The following is a 21233-nucleotide window of genomic DNA, read 5'->3' on the forward strand; positions in this document are numbered from 1 at the left end:
AGCAGGGACCCAGCACCCGGGATTTGGGTGAGAAGCTGCGGGGTGGGAACTTTGCACCCCAAGGCATGGTGTGAGTCAGTAGTGGTGGGCTCAGGTCTGGTTGTAGCACCTGCCAATTCAGAGGAAGAGGCCAGATCCCAAGACATGCAGGGCAAAGAGCCGGAAGTTGGGGAGACACAGAGGGAGCTGACACTCCCGCTCCTTCCAAAGGTATTGATGGCATCCTGGGGCCCAGCCAAGGAAGAGAGAGACACAGAAGAACACAGAATGTACCAAAAGAGACGGAACTACCTGGAGGAGACTGTTCTAAACTGGAGGGAGGTATTTCATGTATGTATGGAATATAGTACCTTGTGTAAGAACATGGGTTCCAGAGACAGACCCTTTGCTGCAAACTATTGCTCTGCCACCTGTTGCCGTCGGGCCTTGGACAGATGCTTGCTCTGACACAGCCCCCTTTCCCATCTGAAACATGGGAACACTATGAACAGCTCTTCCTTAACAGTTTTTGTGAAGATTAAATGACATAATAAAACCTAAGTGTTCATAGTATAGTTTCTGCAGCACAGAATTTCTTCAGTTATCATGGGCTATGAATATTATGAGAAGTAAATAAAATAAAATTGCTATTTTATGAAAGTGGTTAAAATAATAAATAAGCCTGAACTGTGTGGTGGTGCAGTGTCGATCTAGAATGCTGAGGTCACCAGCTCAAAACCCCGGGCTTGCCTGCTCAAAGCACATATGGATGGGAGTTGATGCTTCCTGTATGTCTGTCTCTCTCCCTACCTCATTAAAATGAATAGATAAAATCTTTTTAAAAGTTTAAAAATATAATAAATAAAAGGTAAACTCTACCTTTGTTTACTTCTTTGTTTGAAACAATTAACAAAGACATTTTTTTTTCCAGAAGAGTTTCTAAAAAGGCCATTTGTTTTCCTTTTTGTCACATAGCATTTAAAACCCTGTCCTATGTTTAGGGAATTTCCCACCTGTAGTCTCAGTGAAATAACAAATCTATCTTCTACTGTGGAACAGAAAAATGCCAGATACTTATTCTCAGCCTTTCTTGCAGCTGAAGTCAGGTGAACAGTGTGAACTCCACCAATTAGACACACTGCGTGTACACACACACACACACACACACACAGGCTGATGCTGGAGATGTAGATGTAGGATCTGGGATGAAAAGCCTGATGGAGTGGATGGGACCGAGGTCTGGGGTGACTGCAGCTGCCCAGACAAAGGCAGCACTGGGCCCCAGAGTGGGCGCTTGCAGCAGCACTGGCCCAGACGGCAGACTGGGTGTCTCTCTCCTCCTCCTTCTCATTACCAGGATGCACTCCTGTGCAGGGGAAGAGCCACAGGTCTTCTGGTCAACCTTCTTCTACTTCCTCAGCATTCAACTTCCCAGAACTATCATCTCAGATATGGTACTTATTGCACAAGATAGAAAATAGAACATCTGCGTCAGGAAAATTCCAGGCATCTGAATCAGCTTCTTCCTCACTGCTCTCTTTAAAAAGACCCAAGCTAGTCTGAGTTCATATCTGCTCCACACGGTACGTCACAGACTGAACCTAAGTCAGGGATAGCTGCTGCCCAGGGTTGAAGGAGTTCTAATATGTACAGATTTTTAGAGACATCCATAAGGTAATCAGATGACAGGATAAGGAAGATAAAATTTTAAAAATGATATTATTAAAATAATATCAAATAATTATTAAAAATTTGTTATATGCTAGAAACTGTCTATATAATTTCATATTTAATCTGCACAACATTCTGAGATAGGCTTATTATTATTGCACCCACTGTCAGGTGAGGAATCTGAGGCATAAAGAGACTAAGAACTTTGCACAGGGTCAGGGAACTTCTAGTGGTGAAGATGAACAGTGATTAACCACAGATGTTAAAGAATGCTTCAGTAGCATGGGAAGGTGTTCAGAATATAAGGTGAACCAAAGAAGAAGAACATAAACCCCTGCACATTGTCCACATATAACTTAAATATATTTATAGTCTGCAATCATATTGTTATCTATATGTATGCAAGAAGAAAGCTAGATGTTAACATCATATTCCTATTATTCCTGGTCATATAATTATGGTTATTATTATTATTTTTATCCCTACCTTGTTTCTCTGCATTTCTACAATAAGTACTTTAACCAGTGTGCCCCAAGAAACCTCTACGGCCCCCTCACATTCATGCAAAAGAGCCCAACAGAGACCACCAACCGTAAATGAGGTCTTCAGGCCACCGAAAAGAGGAACCCCATCAGCCAGCACTATAGGCCCAAGGTCCTGCTTGACCCACCAAGTTCTTCCTTCTCCCCAGTTTAGGCCACACCTACTTACCAATGACTTGAGATGCTCTGCCAGCAGGTCTGCAGTTTCCTGCCTCCTCACTGAGGATACAACCTGTACACAGGATGTCACTGCTGGGAACATTCACTTTCTTGACCATCTGGGCATGTGAGTCACATACCTTGATCATTTTGGTCTAGATGAGTGAGCAAAGAAATTCTTTTATGTTTCTTACACTGTCAGAAGTTCATTGGAAGTTCTTCCTTTTTTATTTACAGTTGGACTTGGGTTATCAAAATTGGAGCAGTCCCAGACATCTGTTACCACAGAAGTAAAGAAAAGTGTTGACATATACTGCAAGATATCAAGCACAACTTTTGAAAATGACATCATTCACTGGTACCGGCAGAAACCAAATCAGGCTTTGGAGCATCTGATTTATGTGAGCTCAACAAAAAGCCCAGCTCGAGCTCACATAGATGGGAAGAACAAAGTTGAGGCAAGAAAGAATCCTCAAGCTCTAACTTCAATCTTTACCATAAATTTCATAGAGAAAGAAGATGCGGCCATTTACTACTGTGCTGGGTGGCACTCACAGTACCAGAACTGTTGAGACAACCCTGACAAGATCCCCTCCTTGGATTTGTGCCCACCCACATCCTTCCCAACTGTCATGACCACAACCAGCACCCCCGTCCCAGCTGGGTTCCTGGCCTCAGCCTCACCCTGTCTGCAACACTTCCTGAGCTTTCCAGGAAGCCATCTTGGATTGTTTGCACATTAGCTTTTAGGTCATAACAGGAATTGTGCTCCAAAGCTTTATTTAATGTAATATCCCAATTAATTAAAGTCTTATCTGGAGACTGAGAGCCCACAGGTGTGCCACTGTTCCTCATCTCACCATCCAGAGACTTTCAGTACGTGGTCAAGAGCTCAGGCTGAAAGAATGCTGGCGCTATTATTATCATATATGCTCAAGACAACCCCTTCGTAATATAAGTATTATTGGTCTGTTTTACAACTAAAGAATTAAGTTTAATGATCAGCCAAAGTTAAGAAGTTCAGTAAGACCACATGTTAAGTTTAAGGATCACAATTATTTAAGTAAACAGTAGGGTATTCGGAGTAAATTAAGGATAGAGCAATTTTCTGAGAGGTGTGGGGAAAAGTTTTCTGCCAGTGTGATGTCATCAGAACAAAGCTCCAAAACCATTGGGTTGTAGGATGATCCACTACATTGGAAAACCCCTGATTTTGCCTGTGAAAGAAAAAAGCCTACCCTGATCAGAAGAAATAACAGTGTGGTGTGTTTGTGTGTAGGGAGTAATGTGTGTAAATTGACAATTAGTGTCGCAATTCTTTGAATATATTAGCTCCTTTAATCACACTACTTATAAATTTGTTCGTTATTGTCAAGCATTTGACCCATGAGGTAAGTGAAGTAGTAATTAATGCAGTCACTTGTCCAAGTCACACAGCAGAAATGTAGCTATTTAGCAGAGTAAGGTAGCTATTTAGATATTCTGGCTTCCCTGATTGTATCACTAAAGCATTCATAATATGCAAATCAATAAGAGGAAGAATACATTATTCCCACACAGCAAGTAAATCTTCAGATTTCTGAAGCAACCTTTCTGTGACACGGTATTTCATGGGAAAGGCTGAGTTGGATATGAGAACCATCCTTGTGCCACAAACACATTCATCCCAGGGTTTTCTAGCCAGCTCATGCACCCTCTCACCCAATCTTCCCAGCACTCACAAGACACAGGAAGCCCATGCTGAGCACATCTGCAGCATACCATGAAGAGCCCAGGGAACATCTGAGCCACCACTTCTTCTGAGATCACAAACAGCCCGCCTCTGGTCTCTGGTCCTCTAGCAGGGACCTCACTTTCTTTCCTTCTGCCTGGAGCCAGCCTGGCCTACAGGATGCCACAGCTGGAAGCTGTCCTCTTCTTCTCCCTCTGGGCTTGTGAGTTGCCCCAATCACTTCTCTACAAGAAAGACCAAAGAAATTCTTTATTGTTACCTCTGCACATGTCATTTGTTCATGGGATTTTTATTTCTTTTCTGCTTACAGTTGGCTTTGGGCAGCTAAAGTTGGAGCAACCTGAAATATCAGTTTCTGGGGAAAAATATATGAGTGCCCGTACATCCTATAAGGTGTCCTCTGACTCCTTTAGCAAAAAATACATACACTGGTACCGGCAGAAACCAGAGCAGGGTATAGAGCATTTAATATACGTTGTCTCGACAACCCCTGCTCGTGAGAAGAACAACAAATATGAGGCAAGTAAAAATGTTAACAATTCCACTTCCACCTTGAGAATAAATTTCTTGGAGAAAGAAGATGAAGCCATGTACTTCTGTGCCTGCTGGTATGTCATAACACAACGTTAGAGCTGCGGGGATAACCTGCACAGGAACTGTCTCCGGGCTGTGCCCACCACATCCTTTCTGTGTGGGTGGCCGCAGAGGCTGCAAGCTGGTGCCAGCACCTCCCCCCATAGAATGTGAATTGTGCTCGGGTTTTTCCTGCAGAGATCATCAGTCATGTAAGTGACGTGGCCAGAATCAAAGGGGAAACCATGGAGCCAGGAAACTTGCTGGTGATATTACATCTTATGTAATCATCACAACACTTTGCAATCTAAGGGTCCTTTCTTCTACTTTACTTTTAAAATATTAAAGTTAGAGAGATAAAATTACTTTGAGACCCCTAACCTCACACTACTTCAATTCTGTGAGCTGTACTGCGGATGTTCAGCTTTTATTTACTCCATACATTTGGGAGTAGGGGGATGTGGGATGGAGTGCTGCCCTCTTCCCCAGGGGAGGAAGATGAGTCACTTTACACTGAGGCATGGAGTCACAGCCGGGCCAGCGCCCTTCCTTCTGCAGGCCTCAGTCCCTGGGTCACTAGATGATTACATACCAGGTGACAAGCATCAGGGTCCTTTCCCTGGATTCTGCCGGGACCAGCGAGGGCCATAGCTCATTCATTCAGAGCTGCTGTTCCTTCTCACGCACTGTTCTCATTCACCTCATGCTTGTGACAATCCGTTGACATGCTGTTTTTGATTCACTTTTTACAGATGAGGAAACAGGCAGAGAGATGCCATTTACTTTTATGTGGCCACTAGGTTACTACTGAGTGTGGCCGAATGGGCTCCTGACTTCAGTGACAGTCCTTGCCACCATCGTGCATGGGCCTCTGAAACACAGGCCGTGAAAAGGCATTTGGTCTGTAGCTCCCACAGCTAAAGAGGAAACAAAATCTTATTCACAAAATAATTACTGAACAAGTAGACTACTACTCTGGGCTGAGAATGATGTAAGTGTTGACTTCCTAGTGTAAGAATAAATACCATATATATAGTATATACCAGTATAAAGACTGATTTGACTTTCCAAATATAAAACAAGAACAAAAAAGCTGACACAGTGGGTAGAGTATTGATCTGGGATTCTAAACACCCAGTTTCAAAACCCTGAGGTTTACTGGGATGAGCATGGGCCCACCAGCTTGAGTGCAGGTCAGCAGCTTGAGTGTGTGACCATATACATGAATCCATGATCACTGACTTGAGTGCAAAGATTGCTGGCCTAAAACCCAAGGTTGCTGGCTTGGCTGGAGCTCCTTGGTCAGGCACGAATGAGAAGCAATCAATTAACAACTAAAGTGTCACAACTACAAGTTGATGCTTCTCATTTGTCCTTCTTCCTGTCTGCCTCTCTCTGTCTCTGTGTCTCTCTCTCTTGCAAATAATAATAATAATAATAATAATAATAATAAAACAAGAACAAAATATAAAACTAAAATAATAACATTTTCTTATTTTTTTGAAACAATAGAAATAAAAAAGTAACCTTTTCTTTTAGGACATTCTCTGATAGATAATCTGTTCCTGAAATTTCTGAAACAGCCACGCCCACTCATTTACATACTGTCGATGACAGTTTTGAGACTGCAGTGGCAGAAGGGAGTAGTCACAGCATAGACCTCAAGTTTCACAAAGCCAAAATATTTGTTATCTGACACCTACAGAGAACATTTGCCAGTTTCTGTTGTGCAACATAGCATTAAGAAATGAATTTGTAACTTTAACTGAAATTCAAGACATATGAGAAAATATTGATTATTACATGAAATAAAAACAAATTGTATGGGGGGAAAGCAACATAGGTAAATCAAAGTGCAAATCACAGACTATAGAAATTATTTGTAACCTGTTTAGCAGATAAAAGCCTTCGATTCCTGGCATAAAACTACATTTTAAAAATCAAGAAAGGCCTGGCTGGTTGGCTCAGGGGATAGAGCATCCACCCAATGTATGGGCATCCTGGGTTTGATTCTTGGTCAGGGCACACAAGAGAAGCAACCATCTGCTTCTCTTCTCCCCTCCCCATTCTCTCTCTCTTTCCCTCCTGCAGCCAGTGGCTCAATTGGTTTCAGTGTCAGCCCCAGGCACAGAGGACAGCTTGGTTGCTCTGAGCAAGTCACCCTCAGGTGCTAAAAATAGGTCGGTTGATTAGAGCATTAACCCAATAAGGAGGTTTCTGGGTGGATCCCAGTTGGAGCTCATGCAGGATTTTGTCTATCTCCCCTCCCCTTACTAAAAAATAAGAAGAAAAAAAGCAAAGAAAAAACACTTAAAATATTCCTTCAGAAAAAGGCAATGACATAAAAAGTCAATTCATAAAAAGAGATATAAAAATAGCTTCTCAATTTTATCTATAATAAGATGAATTAAAATCAATACTACACTGAGATACTATTTCTCACCCATGAGATTGGTAAGAAATTCAAAGTTTGATAATATGCTCTGTTGTTTAAGCAATGGGGAGAAATAGGCACTCATATGTTGCTGGTAAAAATGCAAAATGCTATATTTTGTAGAGAAATTTGGAAATGTTTAACAACACTTTGTATGCATTTACCTTTCCATCCAGCAAAAATTTTTTAGAAATTTCCTCTGGTATGACCAGGTGGTGGCGCATTGGATAGAGTGTCTGACTGGGATGCGGAGGACCCAGGTTCAAGACCTCGAGGTCACCAGCTTGAGTGCTGGCTCATCTGGTTTGAGCAGAAGCTCACCAGCTTGGACCCAAGGTCACTGGCTTGAGCAAGGGGTTACTCAGTCTGCTGTAGCCCCATGGTCAAGGCACATATGAGAAAGCAATCAATGAACAACCAAGGTGTCCCAACAAAAAACTAATGAATGATGCTTCTCATCTCTCTTCGTTCCTATCTGTCCCTATCTATATCCCTCTCTCTGACTCTCTCTCTGTCTCTGTAAAAAAAAAAAAAGAAAAGAAAAGAAAAGAAATTTTCTCTGAAGGCACAACTTTCAACAATATTAAAATACATATGTATAAAGTTAATTATTGTATAACTGAAAAATACTGGTAATTACATAATTATGTAAATACCAATATTACACACATAAGAGATTGGTTGAACAAATGATGGCCCATGCATCATGGAGTATGTACAGCTTTAAAACAGAAAGAAAGATGCAAAATTTATTGCAATTCTATATACAGTTCACCCTTGAACAACATGGGGGTTTGGAGCATTGATGCCCCCCACACACATAGTCAAAAATCTGTAAATAACTTTTGACTCCCCAAAATCTTAACCACAGTTAGGCTTTGGTATTGTGGGCCATTGGTTCCTGGACCTCCTGCAAATACCAAAATCTGCTGTTGCTCATGTTTCTTATATAAAATTACCAAGAAAAATGCATACAGTTTGGTCCTCTGTATCTTGGAAGTCCCAATTATGCATTGAAAATGCTATTTTTGATCATCCATTGGTTGACTCTGTGGATGCAAAACCCATGAATATGGTGGAACAACTGTATTTATTGAATAAAAAATCTGCATATAAGTGGACCCATGCAGTTCAAATCTGAGTTGTTCAAGGGCCAACTTTACTGACAATTAACAGTTGGAAATTAAAATTTCAAAAATAGTACTGTTTAGAATGATAACAACAATCTATATAATATCTAGAGATAAATTTAACCAAAATATAAAGAATGAATGCTACAAAAACTTTGATGACAAAACTTGAAGAACAACTAAATAAATGAAGAGGTATGCCATGTTCATGGATGGAAAGACTCAATATATATAAGATGTCACATTGTTCTCAAAATTAAAAAAGATTTAAAGTAATTCCAACCAAAATCTCATGAAAACTTTTTTTTTTATAGTGATGTCATTTTACATATCAAAGACATTCACGAATCTTTTTTTTTTTTTTAAGATTTTATTTATTCACTATAGAGAGGGGGGAGAAAGAGAGAAGGGGGGGGAGGAGCAGGAAGCATCAACTCCCATATGTGCCTTGACCAGGCAAGCCCAGGGTTTTGAACCGGCAACCTCAGCGTTTCCAGGTTGATGCTTTATCCACTGTGCCACCACAGGTCAGGCCTCATGAAAACTTTTTAGAAATCAAAAGGCTAGTTGTAAAATATCATCTATATGAGAAGGTAAAGGACATGAAATAGACAGTTTTGAAAACATTATAATCTTAGACATACATGAGCTACTGATCAAGACAGTGGGGGTATTGGTGAAAATTCAGATACAGAAATAAGAGTATCAGAAAAGAGAGTACAGAAATAGGTCTGCACATAAGTGGTAAACATTCTTTTTCTTTTCTTTCTTTTTTTAAAAATTAATTTTAATGGGGTTACATTAATAAATCAGGGTACATATGTTCAAAGAAAACATCTCCAGGTTATTTTGACATTTAATTATGCTGCATGCCTATCACCCAAAGTCAGATTGTCCTCCGTCACCTTCTATCTGGTTTTCTTTGTGCCCCTCCCCTCCCCTACTCCTCCCCCCCTTTGGTAACCACCACACTCTTCTCCTTGTCTCTTAGTCTTGTTTTCATGTCCCACCTATATATGGAATCATGCAGTTCTTATTTTTTCTGATTAACTTATTTCACTCCGTATAATGTTACCAAGATCCATCCATGTTGTAAATGATCCGATGTCATCATTTCTTATGGCTGAGTAGTATTCCATAGTATATATGTACTACATCTTCTTTATCCAGTCATCTATTGAAGGGCTTTTTGGTTGTTTCCATGTCTTGGCCACTGTGGACAATGCTGTAATGAACATGGGGCTGCATGTGTCTTTATGTACCAATGTTTTTGAGTTTTGGGGTATGTACTCAGTACAGGGATTGCTGGGTTATATGGTAGTTCTATTTTTAGTTTTTTGAGGAACCACCATACTTTCTTCCATAATACTTGTACTACTTTACATTCCCACCAACAGTGTATGAGGGTTCCTTTTTCTCCACAGCCTCTCCAACACTTGCTATTACCTGTCTTGTTGATAATAGCTAATCAAACAGGTGTGAGGTGGTATCTCATTGTAGTTTTGATTTGCATTTCTCTAATAACTAATTAAGATGAACATCTTTTCATATATCTGTTGGCCATTTGTATTTTTTCCTGGGAGAAGTGTTTGTTCATGTCCTCTTTCCATGTTTTTATTGGATTGTTTGTTTGCTGTTGAGTTTTATGAGTTCTTTGTATATTTTGGATATTAGGCCCTTATCTGAGCTGTTGTTTGAAAATACCATTTCCCATTTAGTTGGCTGTCTGTTTGTTTTGTTGTCAGTTTCTCTTGCTGTGCAAAATCTTCTTAGTTTGATGTGGTCCCATTCATTTATCTTTGCCTTCACTTCTCTTGCCTTTGGAGTCAAATTCATAAAATGCTCTTTAAAACCAAGTTCCATGAGTTTAGTACCTGTGTTTTCTTCTATGTACTTTATTGTTTCAGGTCTTATATTTAGGTCTTTAGTCCATTTTGAATTAATTTTAGTACAAAGAGACAAACTGTAGTCAAGTTTCATTCTTTTGCATGTGGCTTTCCAGTTTTCCCAGCACCATTTGTTGAAGAGGCTTTCTTTTTCCATTGTGTGTTGTTGACTCCTTTATCAAAAATTATTTGACCATATATATGTGGTTTTATTTCTGGGCTTTATATTGTGATCCATTGGTCTGAGTGTCTATTTTTCTGCCAATACCATGCTGTTTTGATTGTTGTGGCTCTATAATATAATTTGAAGTCAGGTATTGTAATGCCCCCAGCTTCGTTCTTTTTCCTTAAGATTGCTTTGGCTACTTGGTGCTTTTTATAGTTCCATATAAATCTGATGATTTTTTTGTTCCATTTCTTTAAAGTATACCATTGGAATTTTGATGGGAATTGCATTGAATTTGTATATTGCTTTGGGTAATATGGTCATTTTGATTATATATATATCCTTCCTATCCAAGAACAAGAAATATATTTTCATTTCATTGTATCTTTTTAGATTTCCCTTAACAATACTTTGTAGTTTCATTATATAAGTCCTTTACATTCTTTGTTATGTTCATTCTTAGGTATTTTATTTTATTTTTTGCAACCATGAAGGGGATTATTTTTTTAATTTGTTTTCTGATGTTTTGTTGTTGGCATATAGGAAGGTAATGGACTTTGTATATTAATTTTGTATCCGGCGACCTTACTGTATTGGTTTATTGTTTCTAGTAATCTTTTTGTGGAGTCTTTGGGGTTTTCGATGTATAGGATCATATCATCTGCAAAAAGTGAAACTTTTACTTCTTCTTTTCCAATATGAACGCCTTTTATTTCTTTATCTTGTCTGATTGCTCTGGCTAGAACTTCCAGCACCACGTTAAATAAGAGTGGAGAGAGTGGACAACCCAGTCTTCTTACTGATATAAGGGGGAAAGCCCTCTGTTTTATGCCATTTAATATGATGTTAGCTGATGGTTTATCAATAATGGCCTTTATCATGTTGAGATATTTTCCTTCTATACCCATTTTGTTGAGTGTTTTAAACATAAAATTGTGTTGTATTTTATCGAAATACCTTTTCTGCATCTATTGATAAGATCATATGGTTTTGTTCTTTGTTTTGTTGATATGGTGTATTATGTTAACCGTTTTTATGTGTGTTGAACCATCCTTGTGATTCTGGGATGAATCTCACTTGATCATGATGTATTATATTTTTAATATGTTGTTATATTCGATTTGCTAGTATTTTATTTAGTATTTTAGCATCTGTATTCATTAGAGATATTGGTCTGTAGTTTTCTTTTTTGTGTGCTGTCCTTGTCAGGTTCAGTATGAGGGTTATGTTGGCCTCATAAAATGTGTTTGGAAGTATTGCTTCTTCTTCAATTTTTTGGAAGACTTTGAGTAGAATAGGAATCAAGTCTTCTTTGAATGTTTGATAGAATTCACTAGTATAGCTGTCTGGCCCTGGACTTTTATTTTTGGGAAGGTTTTTTGTTTTTTTGTTGTTTTTTTTTTACAGGGACAGAGAGAGAGAGAGAGTCAGAGTGAGGGATAGATAGGGACAGACAGAAATGGAGAAAGATGAGAAGCATCAATTATAAGTTTCTCTATTGATTGCTTTCTCATATGTGCCTTGACCGCGGGCCTTCAGCAGACTGAGTGACCCCTTGCTTGAGCCAGCAACCTTGGGTCCAAGCTGGTGAGTTTTTTGCTCAAACCAGATAAACCTGCGCTCAAGCTGGCGACCTCGGGGTATCAAACCTGGGTCCTCCGCATCCCAGTCTGACACTCTATCCAATGTGCCACCACCTGGTCAGGCTTTGGGGAGGTTTTTAATAGTTTTTTTCTATTTCCTCCCCACTTAGGGGTCTGTTTAGGCTTTCTGCTTCTTCATGACTCAGTCTAGGAATATTGTATTTTTCTAGGAATTTATTCATTTCTTCTAGATTGTTGAATTTGGTGGCATATAGTTTTTCATAGTATTCTACAATAATTCTTTGTATATCTATGATATCTGTGGTGATTTATTCTTTTTCATTTTGGATTTTGTTTATATGAGTTTTCTCTTTTTTCTTTGATGAGTCTTGCCAGGTGTTTGTCAATTTTGTTGATCTTTTCAAAGAACTAGTTCCTTCTTTTATTAATTTTTTCTATAGTTTTTCTGTTTTCTATTTCATTTATTTCTGCTCTGATTTTTATTATTTCCTTTCTTCTGCTGGTTTGGGTTATCTTTGTTCTTCTTTTTCTAGTTCCTTAAGATGGAAGGTTAAGTGGTTTACTTGGGCTCTCTCTTATTTGTTCATATAGGCCTGTAGTGATATGAACTTCCCTCTTATTACTGCTTTTGTTGCATCCCAGAGATTCTGATATTTTGTATTATTATTTTCATTTGTCTGTATGTATCTTTTGATCTCTGCACTTATTTCTTCTTTGACCCACTCATTTTTTAAAATTACGTTGTTTAGTTTCCACATTTTTGTGGTGTTTTTTTGCAGTTGAATTCTATTTTTAAGGCTTTATGATCAGAAAATATGCTTGGTACAATTGTTTCTAGCAGCTTTTTTTTTTTTTTTTGTATTTTTCTGAAGCTGGAAACGGGGAGAGACAGTCAGACAGACTCCCGCATGCGTCCGACTGGGATCCACCCAGCATGCCCACCAAGGGCGACGCTCTGCCCACCAGAGGGCGATGCTCTGCCCCTCCGGGGCATCGCTCTGCCGTGACCAGAGCCACTCTAGCACCTGGGGCAGAGGCCAAGGAGCCGTCCCCAGTGCCCAGGCCATCTTTGCTCCAATGGAGCCTTGGCTGCGGGAGGGGAAGAGAGAGACAGAGAGGAAGGAGGGGGGGTGGAGAAGCAAATGGGCGCTTCTCCTATGTGCCCTGGCCGGGAATCGAACCCGGGTCCCCCGCACGCCAGGCCGACACTCTACCGCTGAGCCAACTGGCCAGGGCCTCTAGCAGCTTTTTAATTTAAATTTTAATCCACTTGGAACCTATTGTATATGGTATGAGGTAGAGAGTTGTTTTTGTTTTCACAGCAAATCATCAATAGTGTAAAGTCAAAATTTCAAATAAGCTATCATTTCTGTACAATTTAAAAATTGCACATCATATTTTAATATTGATATATATTTAAAGCATTTTCTGGAGGACTTCTGCTTTATTTTATTTCATTATGTTTATACTATTATTGTATTATTCCAAGTTTGTAAAAAGTATTATCTTCTATGCAAAATGTCTATTCATTAATACTTTTTAAAAATAATTTTTCAATACCTTATATTTGTTCTCCATTTTAACATTTAAAGTCCTTACCCACCCCCAACCTTACACCATAGAACAAAAATAAAATATTGTTGCAATTCTAACTGGAATTGTAGTCAATTTATATATAGGTATTTAGGAAATATTAGCTTATTCATGTTATTGAGTTTTTCTTGATGAACATGGTATATCTATAATTTATTCAGGTTTTGTTTTATGCCTTTTAGTAAAATCTCTTATACTGTTTTCTTCATATACTTCTCATATTTTCTTGCAAACTTAATAAAAGATTTTATAACTCTTTACTTACTATTTTGTATTTAATAACTTAAATTCTTCATGGATCGTGAGATATAGACAATTCCTAAAGCTCCAAATAATTCTTCTAATGGTCATGGAATAAGGGGGGAAAAGAGACAAGATACCAGAAATGAATTAATTGACACCATTTATATATACAATAAATACAAAAGATATTTGAAGCTCTAACTAATTATAACTTAAAATGCTCAGTTAAAACACTTTTAAATGTAATTTTCATCTGACCATCATGTCGTCTCCCAATATGTTGGGTGCTGTGTTCTGCTGTGAATGGATAGTGCCCACCATGCCCACTTCACAGCTTCATCCTCAGAGCCAGAGGCAATGCTTGCTCACAAGAGTTGTCCTTACATCCCATGACTTCTTTTCCAGGTAATTTAGAAAAGGAGTGACCTAACTTATAGTCAATCAACTTGGGCTTGATCTTTTCTTGTCCTGCTCTTATTCTTTTTATTTTCTATCAATCCTTTTCAATGATTATTGCCTTTATGGAAAACAGACATCCAATCACTTTATCTGAGGAAAACATAAAATATCAGATGCCACAAAATCTGTATTTAAGGACTTCCAGAGAAACCCAGAAGATCAGATTGCCATTTTTCTCAATGTTGGTCACATCATGAAGCTTGGGGTATGGTGAGGTTTTTGTAGGAGACTAACCATTGTGTTAGATAGGACTGGGTCAAGATATTTGTAGAAGAAACTAAACTCATAATAATTCCTCCTGGTGAATAACTTTTTTTTTGAAAACTGGAAGATGTTATTTAGATAAAACAATTTAGGATCACCCCCTTTCACCACATTCTCAGCCTCAGCATATGAACAGCAATTTTTCCACTATTGATAACTGTACATGGAAATAACTACTTCATGAATGATTTGTTTACTTTCCTGCTTATAAGCAGTTTGAAATTCTTTTCATAGCATACACATACACAAAAAAGGGTAGACTCAATATTTTGTAAGTACTGTCTTTGTGAGCCATTAGTACAGCTATTGGTTTAAGATATTTTATTGTAGACAGTCATTTAATTGAGAGAGACTTTCAGTAATTATCTTGTTTCTATATTTTGATTAAAAAAACACAGTGCTTCGTACTCTCAATAACCTGATAAAACTATGTTATTAGTTTTCCTCTTATCCCTAACTGCATGGTAAAAGCGTAATTTGTACAGTGCATCATACAGAACATCACAATTTGTTATCACAAGTCTTGTTATATCACGCTAAGGATGAACCAGTTTAATGGAACTATTAGCTCAATAAGCCATTTCAGCTCAAAGCCCATGAAAACAATCTGCATGGCTTTACATTCTCATTTATTCATTTGTTCTCCAGCAAACATTTACAAAAGATATTTTCTGTGCTGAATACAGAAGATAAAACAATGAAAAATACATAGTCCCTACATTCAAAAAGTTTCTAGTCTAGTAGATGAGTATTCTAGATTCTGGCTTGGTTGGCCCCCATGTTCTGTCTGTGGCTGCCATAAAGGCAGAGGTCTTGTGTTCATGAATTGTTTACTTTCTTAATTTATGTGAGAATTATTGCTTATGAAATATACCTCCCATTAAAGATAATGATATCAGCTAATTTTTATTGAGAGCCAGCCCCCATGCTAAATAGTTTCAGTGCTGTATCTCATTTCTCAATAGCCTTGTGAAGGAGATTCTGTTATTCCAATATCATAGATAAGAAAACGGAGGCTTAAAGTAGTGTGGTTATTTGCCTCAAGTCATATGACTGGCTAATATGGCTAGGTTTAGGATTCAATACAGACTTGCCTGTTCCAAAGTACATGATCTGGACCATTATGTGATATTAAAACATTAAGTCATCTTTTTGTCTTCTGAATATTAAGTTTTCTATCTTCTAAAGTTTGACTTTTTTCATGGTCTCTTTAACTGAATACTTAATTAGTAACAGCTAATAATTGATATTACTACTCTTGCCTAAAAACAATGCTCTATTTTCACCATGACACTTCTCTCTGTCCCCAAAACAATCAAATAAGTCATGTTGAATATGCATTTACAAAATACTCAAAATATGATTTTTATGTTATTTCTATAAAATGACAAGTCATTTTGCCTTGGCCAGGTGACTTAGTGGATGAAGTGTTGTCCCCATGCAATAAGTTCAACAATTTGATCCCCAGTCAGGGCATATAGAAGTAATCAATGATTACACAACTAAGGGGAACAAGTTGATGGATCTCTCTCTCTCCCTTCATTTCTCTGTATTTCAATCAGTGGGGAAAAAATTTTTTTAAAGAAAAAACAAGTCATTTTGACACCATTCCACTCAATTTTCCTTTTGTATTGGCATCAAATTTGCTAGAAATATTGTGGCTCATAAAAGAACTAAGGCTGGTACTAAATTCCATCACTAACTGAATTGCATAACTCAGAGCTGCCTTCCACTAATGACAGGACAGCAGAATTACCAAACCAACTAGGATCCTCTGATAAGCAGCACAGAATGTATAGTCAATGCCCTGGAAACTGTAAAGGCAGTAAGTCCAAAGAAGCGGTATTTCAGCAATAAATAGCTTAAGAGACCATCATTAAGAGTTAATTCTTGCCTGACCAGGCGGTGGCGCAGTGAATAGAGCGTCGGACTGAAATGCAGAGGACCCAGGTTCGAGACCCCGAGGTTGCCAGCTTGAGCGCGGGCTCATCTGGTTTGAGCAAAAGCTCACCAGCTTGGACCCAAGGTCGCTGGCTCGAGCAAGGGGTTACTCGGTCTGCTGAGGGCCCTTAGTCAAGGCACATATGAGAGAGTGATCAATGAGCAGCTAAGGTGTTGCAATGCGCAATGAAAAGCTAATGATTGATGCTTCTCATCTCTCCGTTCCTGCCTGTCTGTCCCTGTCTATCTCTCTCTCTGTCACTGTAAAAAAAAAAAAAAAAAAAAAAAAAGAGTTAATTCTTGACCTTGAACAGTTAGTTGGCTCAGAGAATCGAGTGTCAACCCAGAATGCTGATGTCCTGGGTTCAATCCCTGGTCAAGCTATACATAAGAGGCGACCATCTTCTCTTCCCCTCATGCAGCCAGTGGCTTGATTGGTCTGAATATCAGCCTCAGGCACTAAGGATAACTCGGTTGATTCGAGCATCGAGGATGGATCCTGGTTGGGAAGCATGCAGGAGTCTGATCAGTGGGAACTGGATTCTAGAAAAATGTTGCTTTAGAATTAATCCCTGTTATCCTTTTAAATTTACTAACTGCCTATTACCAGTGCTAGCTCTGAAACTAGTATTAATCGAACTTTGAAAATAAATGTTATTTATTTATTTTAATTTATTGTTTACATAGATTCAACTGTCCCACTGAGTACATCCCCCCACCCTCGTGTTCCACTGAACCTCCCCCTTCCCCACTCTACACACACCTTCCCCCCTTTCCTCCAAGATTTACTTTTCTACTCTCTATATAACGCTGTGTATTGTGTATATAATTTCACCAATCTCTTTCCTTTCTCTGATCCTATTCTCTCATCCCTTTTCTCTCTGTCCCCTTTCCCTCTGGTCCCTTTGATCCCACCTCTGCCTCTATTCTGTTCCTTAGTTCACATTGTTCATTGGATTCCTCAAATGAGTGAGGTCATATAATATTTTCTTTCTCTGCCTGGCTTATTTCACTTAGCATAATAGTTTCCAGGTCCATCCATGTTGTCACAAAAGGTAAGATCTCCCTCTTTTTCACAGCCGCATAGTATTCCATTGTGTATATGTACCAATGCTTTTTAATCCACTTGTCCACTGATGGACAGTTGGGCTGCATCCAGATCTTGGTTATTGTAAACAATGCTGCAATAAACATGAAGATGCATTTCTTCTTTTGTATCAGGATTTGGTATTCTTAGGATGTATTCCTAACATTGGGATAGCTGGATCAAAAGGCAGTTCCATTTTTAATTTTTTGAGGAATCTTCATACTGTTTTCCACAGTGGTTGCACAAGTCTGCATTCTCACCAGCAGTGCAGGAGGGTTCCCTTTTCTCCACATCCTCTCCAGCACTTATTATGTGTTGTTTTGTTGATGAGTGCCATTCTGTCTGGTGTGAGGTGGTATCTCACTGTGACTTAAATTTGCATTTCTCTAATGATTAGTGATGTTGAACATTTTTTAATCTGCCTATTGGCCATCTGTATGTCCTCTTTAGAGAAGTGTCTATTCATTTTTTCTGAGCATTTTTTTATTGGATTGTTTATTTTCTTGGTGTTGAGTTTTAGAAGCTTTTAAATAAATTTTGGTTATTAACCCCTTATCAGACGTATTGTCAAATATGTTCTCCAATTGTGTGGTTTGTCTTCTTATTATGTTCGTATTGTCTTTAGCTGTACAAAAGCTTTTTAGTTTGATATAGTTCCATTTGTTCATCCTGTCCTTTATTTCACTTGCCCGTGGAGATAAATCATCAAATATATTGCTGCGAGAGATGTCAGAGAGCTTACTGCCTATGTTTTCTTCTAAGATGTTTAAGGTTTCACGACTTACATTTAAGTCTTTTATCCATTTTGAGTTTATTTTTGCAAATGGTGTAAGTTGGTGGTCTAATTTCATTTTTTTTTGCAGATAGCTCTCCAATTTTCCCAACACCATGTGTTAAAGAGGCTGTCTTTACTCCATTGTATGCTCTTACCCTCTTTGTCAAATATCAATTATCCATATAGGTGTGGGTTTAGTTCTGGTTTTCTGTTTTGTTCCATTGACCTATATGCCTGTTCTTATGCCATACCAAGCTTTTTTTATTACAATGGCCTTGTAGTATAACTCAATATTAGGAAGTGTGATACTATTCACTTTATTCTTCTTTTTCAAGATTGCTGAGGCTATTTGTGTTCTTTTTTAGTTCTATATAAATTTTTCAAATATTTGTTCTATATCTTTGAAGTATGTCATTGGTATTTTAATTGGAATTGTATTTAATTTATGAATTGCTTTGGGTAATATAGACATTTTAATGATATTTATTTTTCCTATCTATAAACATAGTATATGCTTCCACTTGTTTGTATCTTCCTTGATTTCTTTTATCAATGTTTTATAATTTTCTGAGTACAAGTCTTTAACCTCCTTGGTTAGTTACTCCTAGGTATTTTTTTTTTTTTGCAATAGTGAAGGAGATTATTTTCTTTTATGAAGGAGATTGAATTCATTTATCAGGTCCAGTAGTTTTTTGACTGTGACTTTATGATTTTCTATGTACAATATTATATCATCAGCAAATAATGATAGTTTTACTTCTTCATTTCCAGTTTGGATGCCCTTATTTCTTCTTCTTGTCTGATTGCTGTGGCTAGGACTTCCAGAACTATGTTGAATAAGAGTGGTGAAAGGGGGCACCCTGTCTTCTTCCTGATCTTAAGGGAATTGCTTTTAATTTTTGCCCATTGATTATGACATTGGCTGTGAGTTGTCATAGATGGCCTTTATCATGTTGAGGTATGTTCCCTGTATTCCCACTTTGTTGGGAGTTTTGATCATAAATGGATTTTATCAAATGCTTTTTCTGCATCTATTGATATTATCATGTGATTTTTCTCTTTCCTTTTGTTTATATGATGAATCACATTGATTAATTTGCAAATATTGTACCAGCCTTGCCTCCCCAGAATATATCCCACTTGATCATGATATATGATTTTTTTCATGTATTGTTGGAACTGATTTGCTAATATTTTGTTGAGAATTTCAGCATCTAAATTCATCAGGAATATTAGCCTATAGTTTTCTTTCTTTGTATTGTCTTTGCCTGGTTTTAGAATAAGGATTATGCTTGCCTCATAAAAGGAGCTTGGAAGTCTTTTCTCCTCTTGAATTTTTTGAAATAGCTTGAGAAGAACAGGATTAATTTTTCTTTGAATATTTGGTAGAATTCGCCTGTGAAGCTGTCTGGCCCAGGGCTTTTGTTTGTTGGGTGTGTTTTGATAACTGTTTCGAACTCATTTGTTGTAATCATTCTGTTTAGGTTTTCTGATTCTTCCAGATTGATTTTTGAAAGATTATGTGTTTCAAGAAATTTGTCCATTTCACCCAGGTTGTCTAATTTTTTGGCATACAGTTCTTCATAGTATTTTCTTACAATCCTTGTACTTTTGCTGTGTCAGTTGTTACTTCTCCACTCTCATTTCTAATTTTATTTATATTAGTCTTCTTTCTTTTTTTTCTTGGTGAGTCTGGTTAGAGGTTCATCAATCTTGTTTACCTTTGCAAAGAACCAGCCCTTGGTTTCATTGATCTTCTTGAAAATAAATTTTAAAGATTAATTTATTTTAGTTTGATTTCTTGTTTCAATAGAATTTTTTGATAAAAGCAGAGTAATGGAAGAGCATCTATTAATATGAGATGTTGCACAAAGACTGAAATTATCTCACCCCTGTTTCGGGAGAGATCATTTTGGGAAGGAAACCTCCCCTTATGTTTGGCACTCAGCCTGAGTTCTGCATGTGGTGCACGTACATCACAGAGCTGGGTTCACACACACATTCTCTCACTTGTCAGGTCATCTTTGAGTGAGACCTGATTGAACTATCAATCCACAGGCAGAAAAGGAAACAAGTGATAATGCTCAAACTCCTTGTTATTTACTTAATCTGCCTATTTCCAAATCTATTTGAGAAGACCTAACTCAAAGTCACAATCAGACCACAAAATAAACATAAGAGATCAGAAGCACTAGGGAAAGCAGAACAAAAAAGGCCTGTGGTTACTCAGTGAGAAGCACTAGGTAAAATTATAGTAAGAAGTGGGAGAATTATGTCAGTTTTATCTCAGTTTCTAAAAAGCAAATTAAAAAAATAACAAATTTTAGGAAAAGCTATGGTGGAGTACATACTTTTTATGTATTGATAGCACTCCAAATTTTCAAACATGATATGTTCTTATTTGTTTCCGCTATCAAGTTAGAAATGATTTCAGTGCATGAATTCTTCAGGAAGAAAGTGAAGTAACAGTGTCTATTGTCTTCAATGTCCATGAATAACATGGAGTGAATGGTCCTAAACAAACCCATTTACACTCCACTGGATCAATGCTATGGGCATTACAGCATCTGATGTCATCCACAGAGCGTGACCCACAGAAGCTGTGGTCAGGCAGGCAATAATTTAGTGATCTAAAATGACAATAGGAGGGTTTGGGGGACAGCATCCTGCCATTCTCTTGTCATGCTGCCTTCACTGACAGAAGACACACAGCCAGGGGCTTCAAGCTGAACTTTCAACAGGTGCTGGAAAGATATCAGTTTGAGGCTGAAAGTTCTGATTGGAAGCTGAAATGAAAATGATTGTGCTGTTCGATAATTGGGGAAAGGGTTACTTGTTTTGGGCTATACAAGTGAAGCAGCTCCACACACTGATTACTTATTATTAGGCGTTAGCCAAGTTCCCCTTTGATTTTCTTTACACTGGAAATTCAGATAAGGCAAGACAAATGATTGGTTGCTAATTGTGTGAAGAGCTCATTTCTCATGATGGTGGC

The 21233-nt window shown here is 38.0% G+C and overlaps 1 gene segment (V, D, J or C); it reads left to right on the plus strand.

Moving 5' to 3' along the window:
• Nucleotides 1-4165: 4165 nt before the first annotated feature.
• Nucleotides 4166-21233, plus strand: part of LOC136407775 (T cell receptor gamma constant 1-like) — a 62753-nt gene continuing 45685 nt past the window's right edge. Inside the window, 2 exon segments of the C gene segment in view lie at nucleotides 4166-4285; nucleotides 4394-4708. Coding sequence covers nucleotides 4243-4285; nucleotides 4394-4708 — 358 coding nt within the window.

This window comes from Saccopteryx leptura, chromosome 6 (assembly GCF_036850995.1).
Source record: "Saccopteryx leptura isolate mSacLep1 chromosome 6, mSacLep1_pri_phased_curated, whole genome shotgun sequence".
NCBI classification, from domain to species: domain Eukaryota; kingdom Metazoa; phylum Chordata; class Mammalia; order Chiroptera; family Emballonuridae; genus Saccopteryx; species Saccopteryx leptura.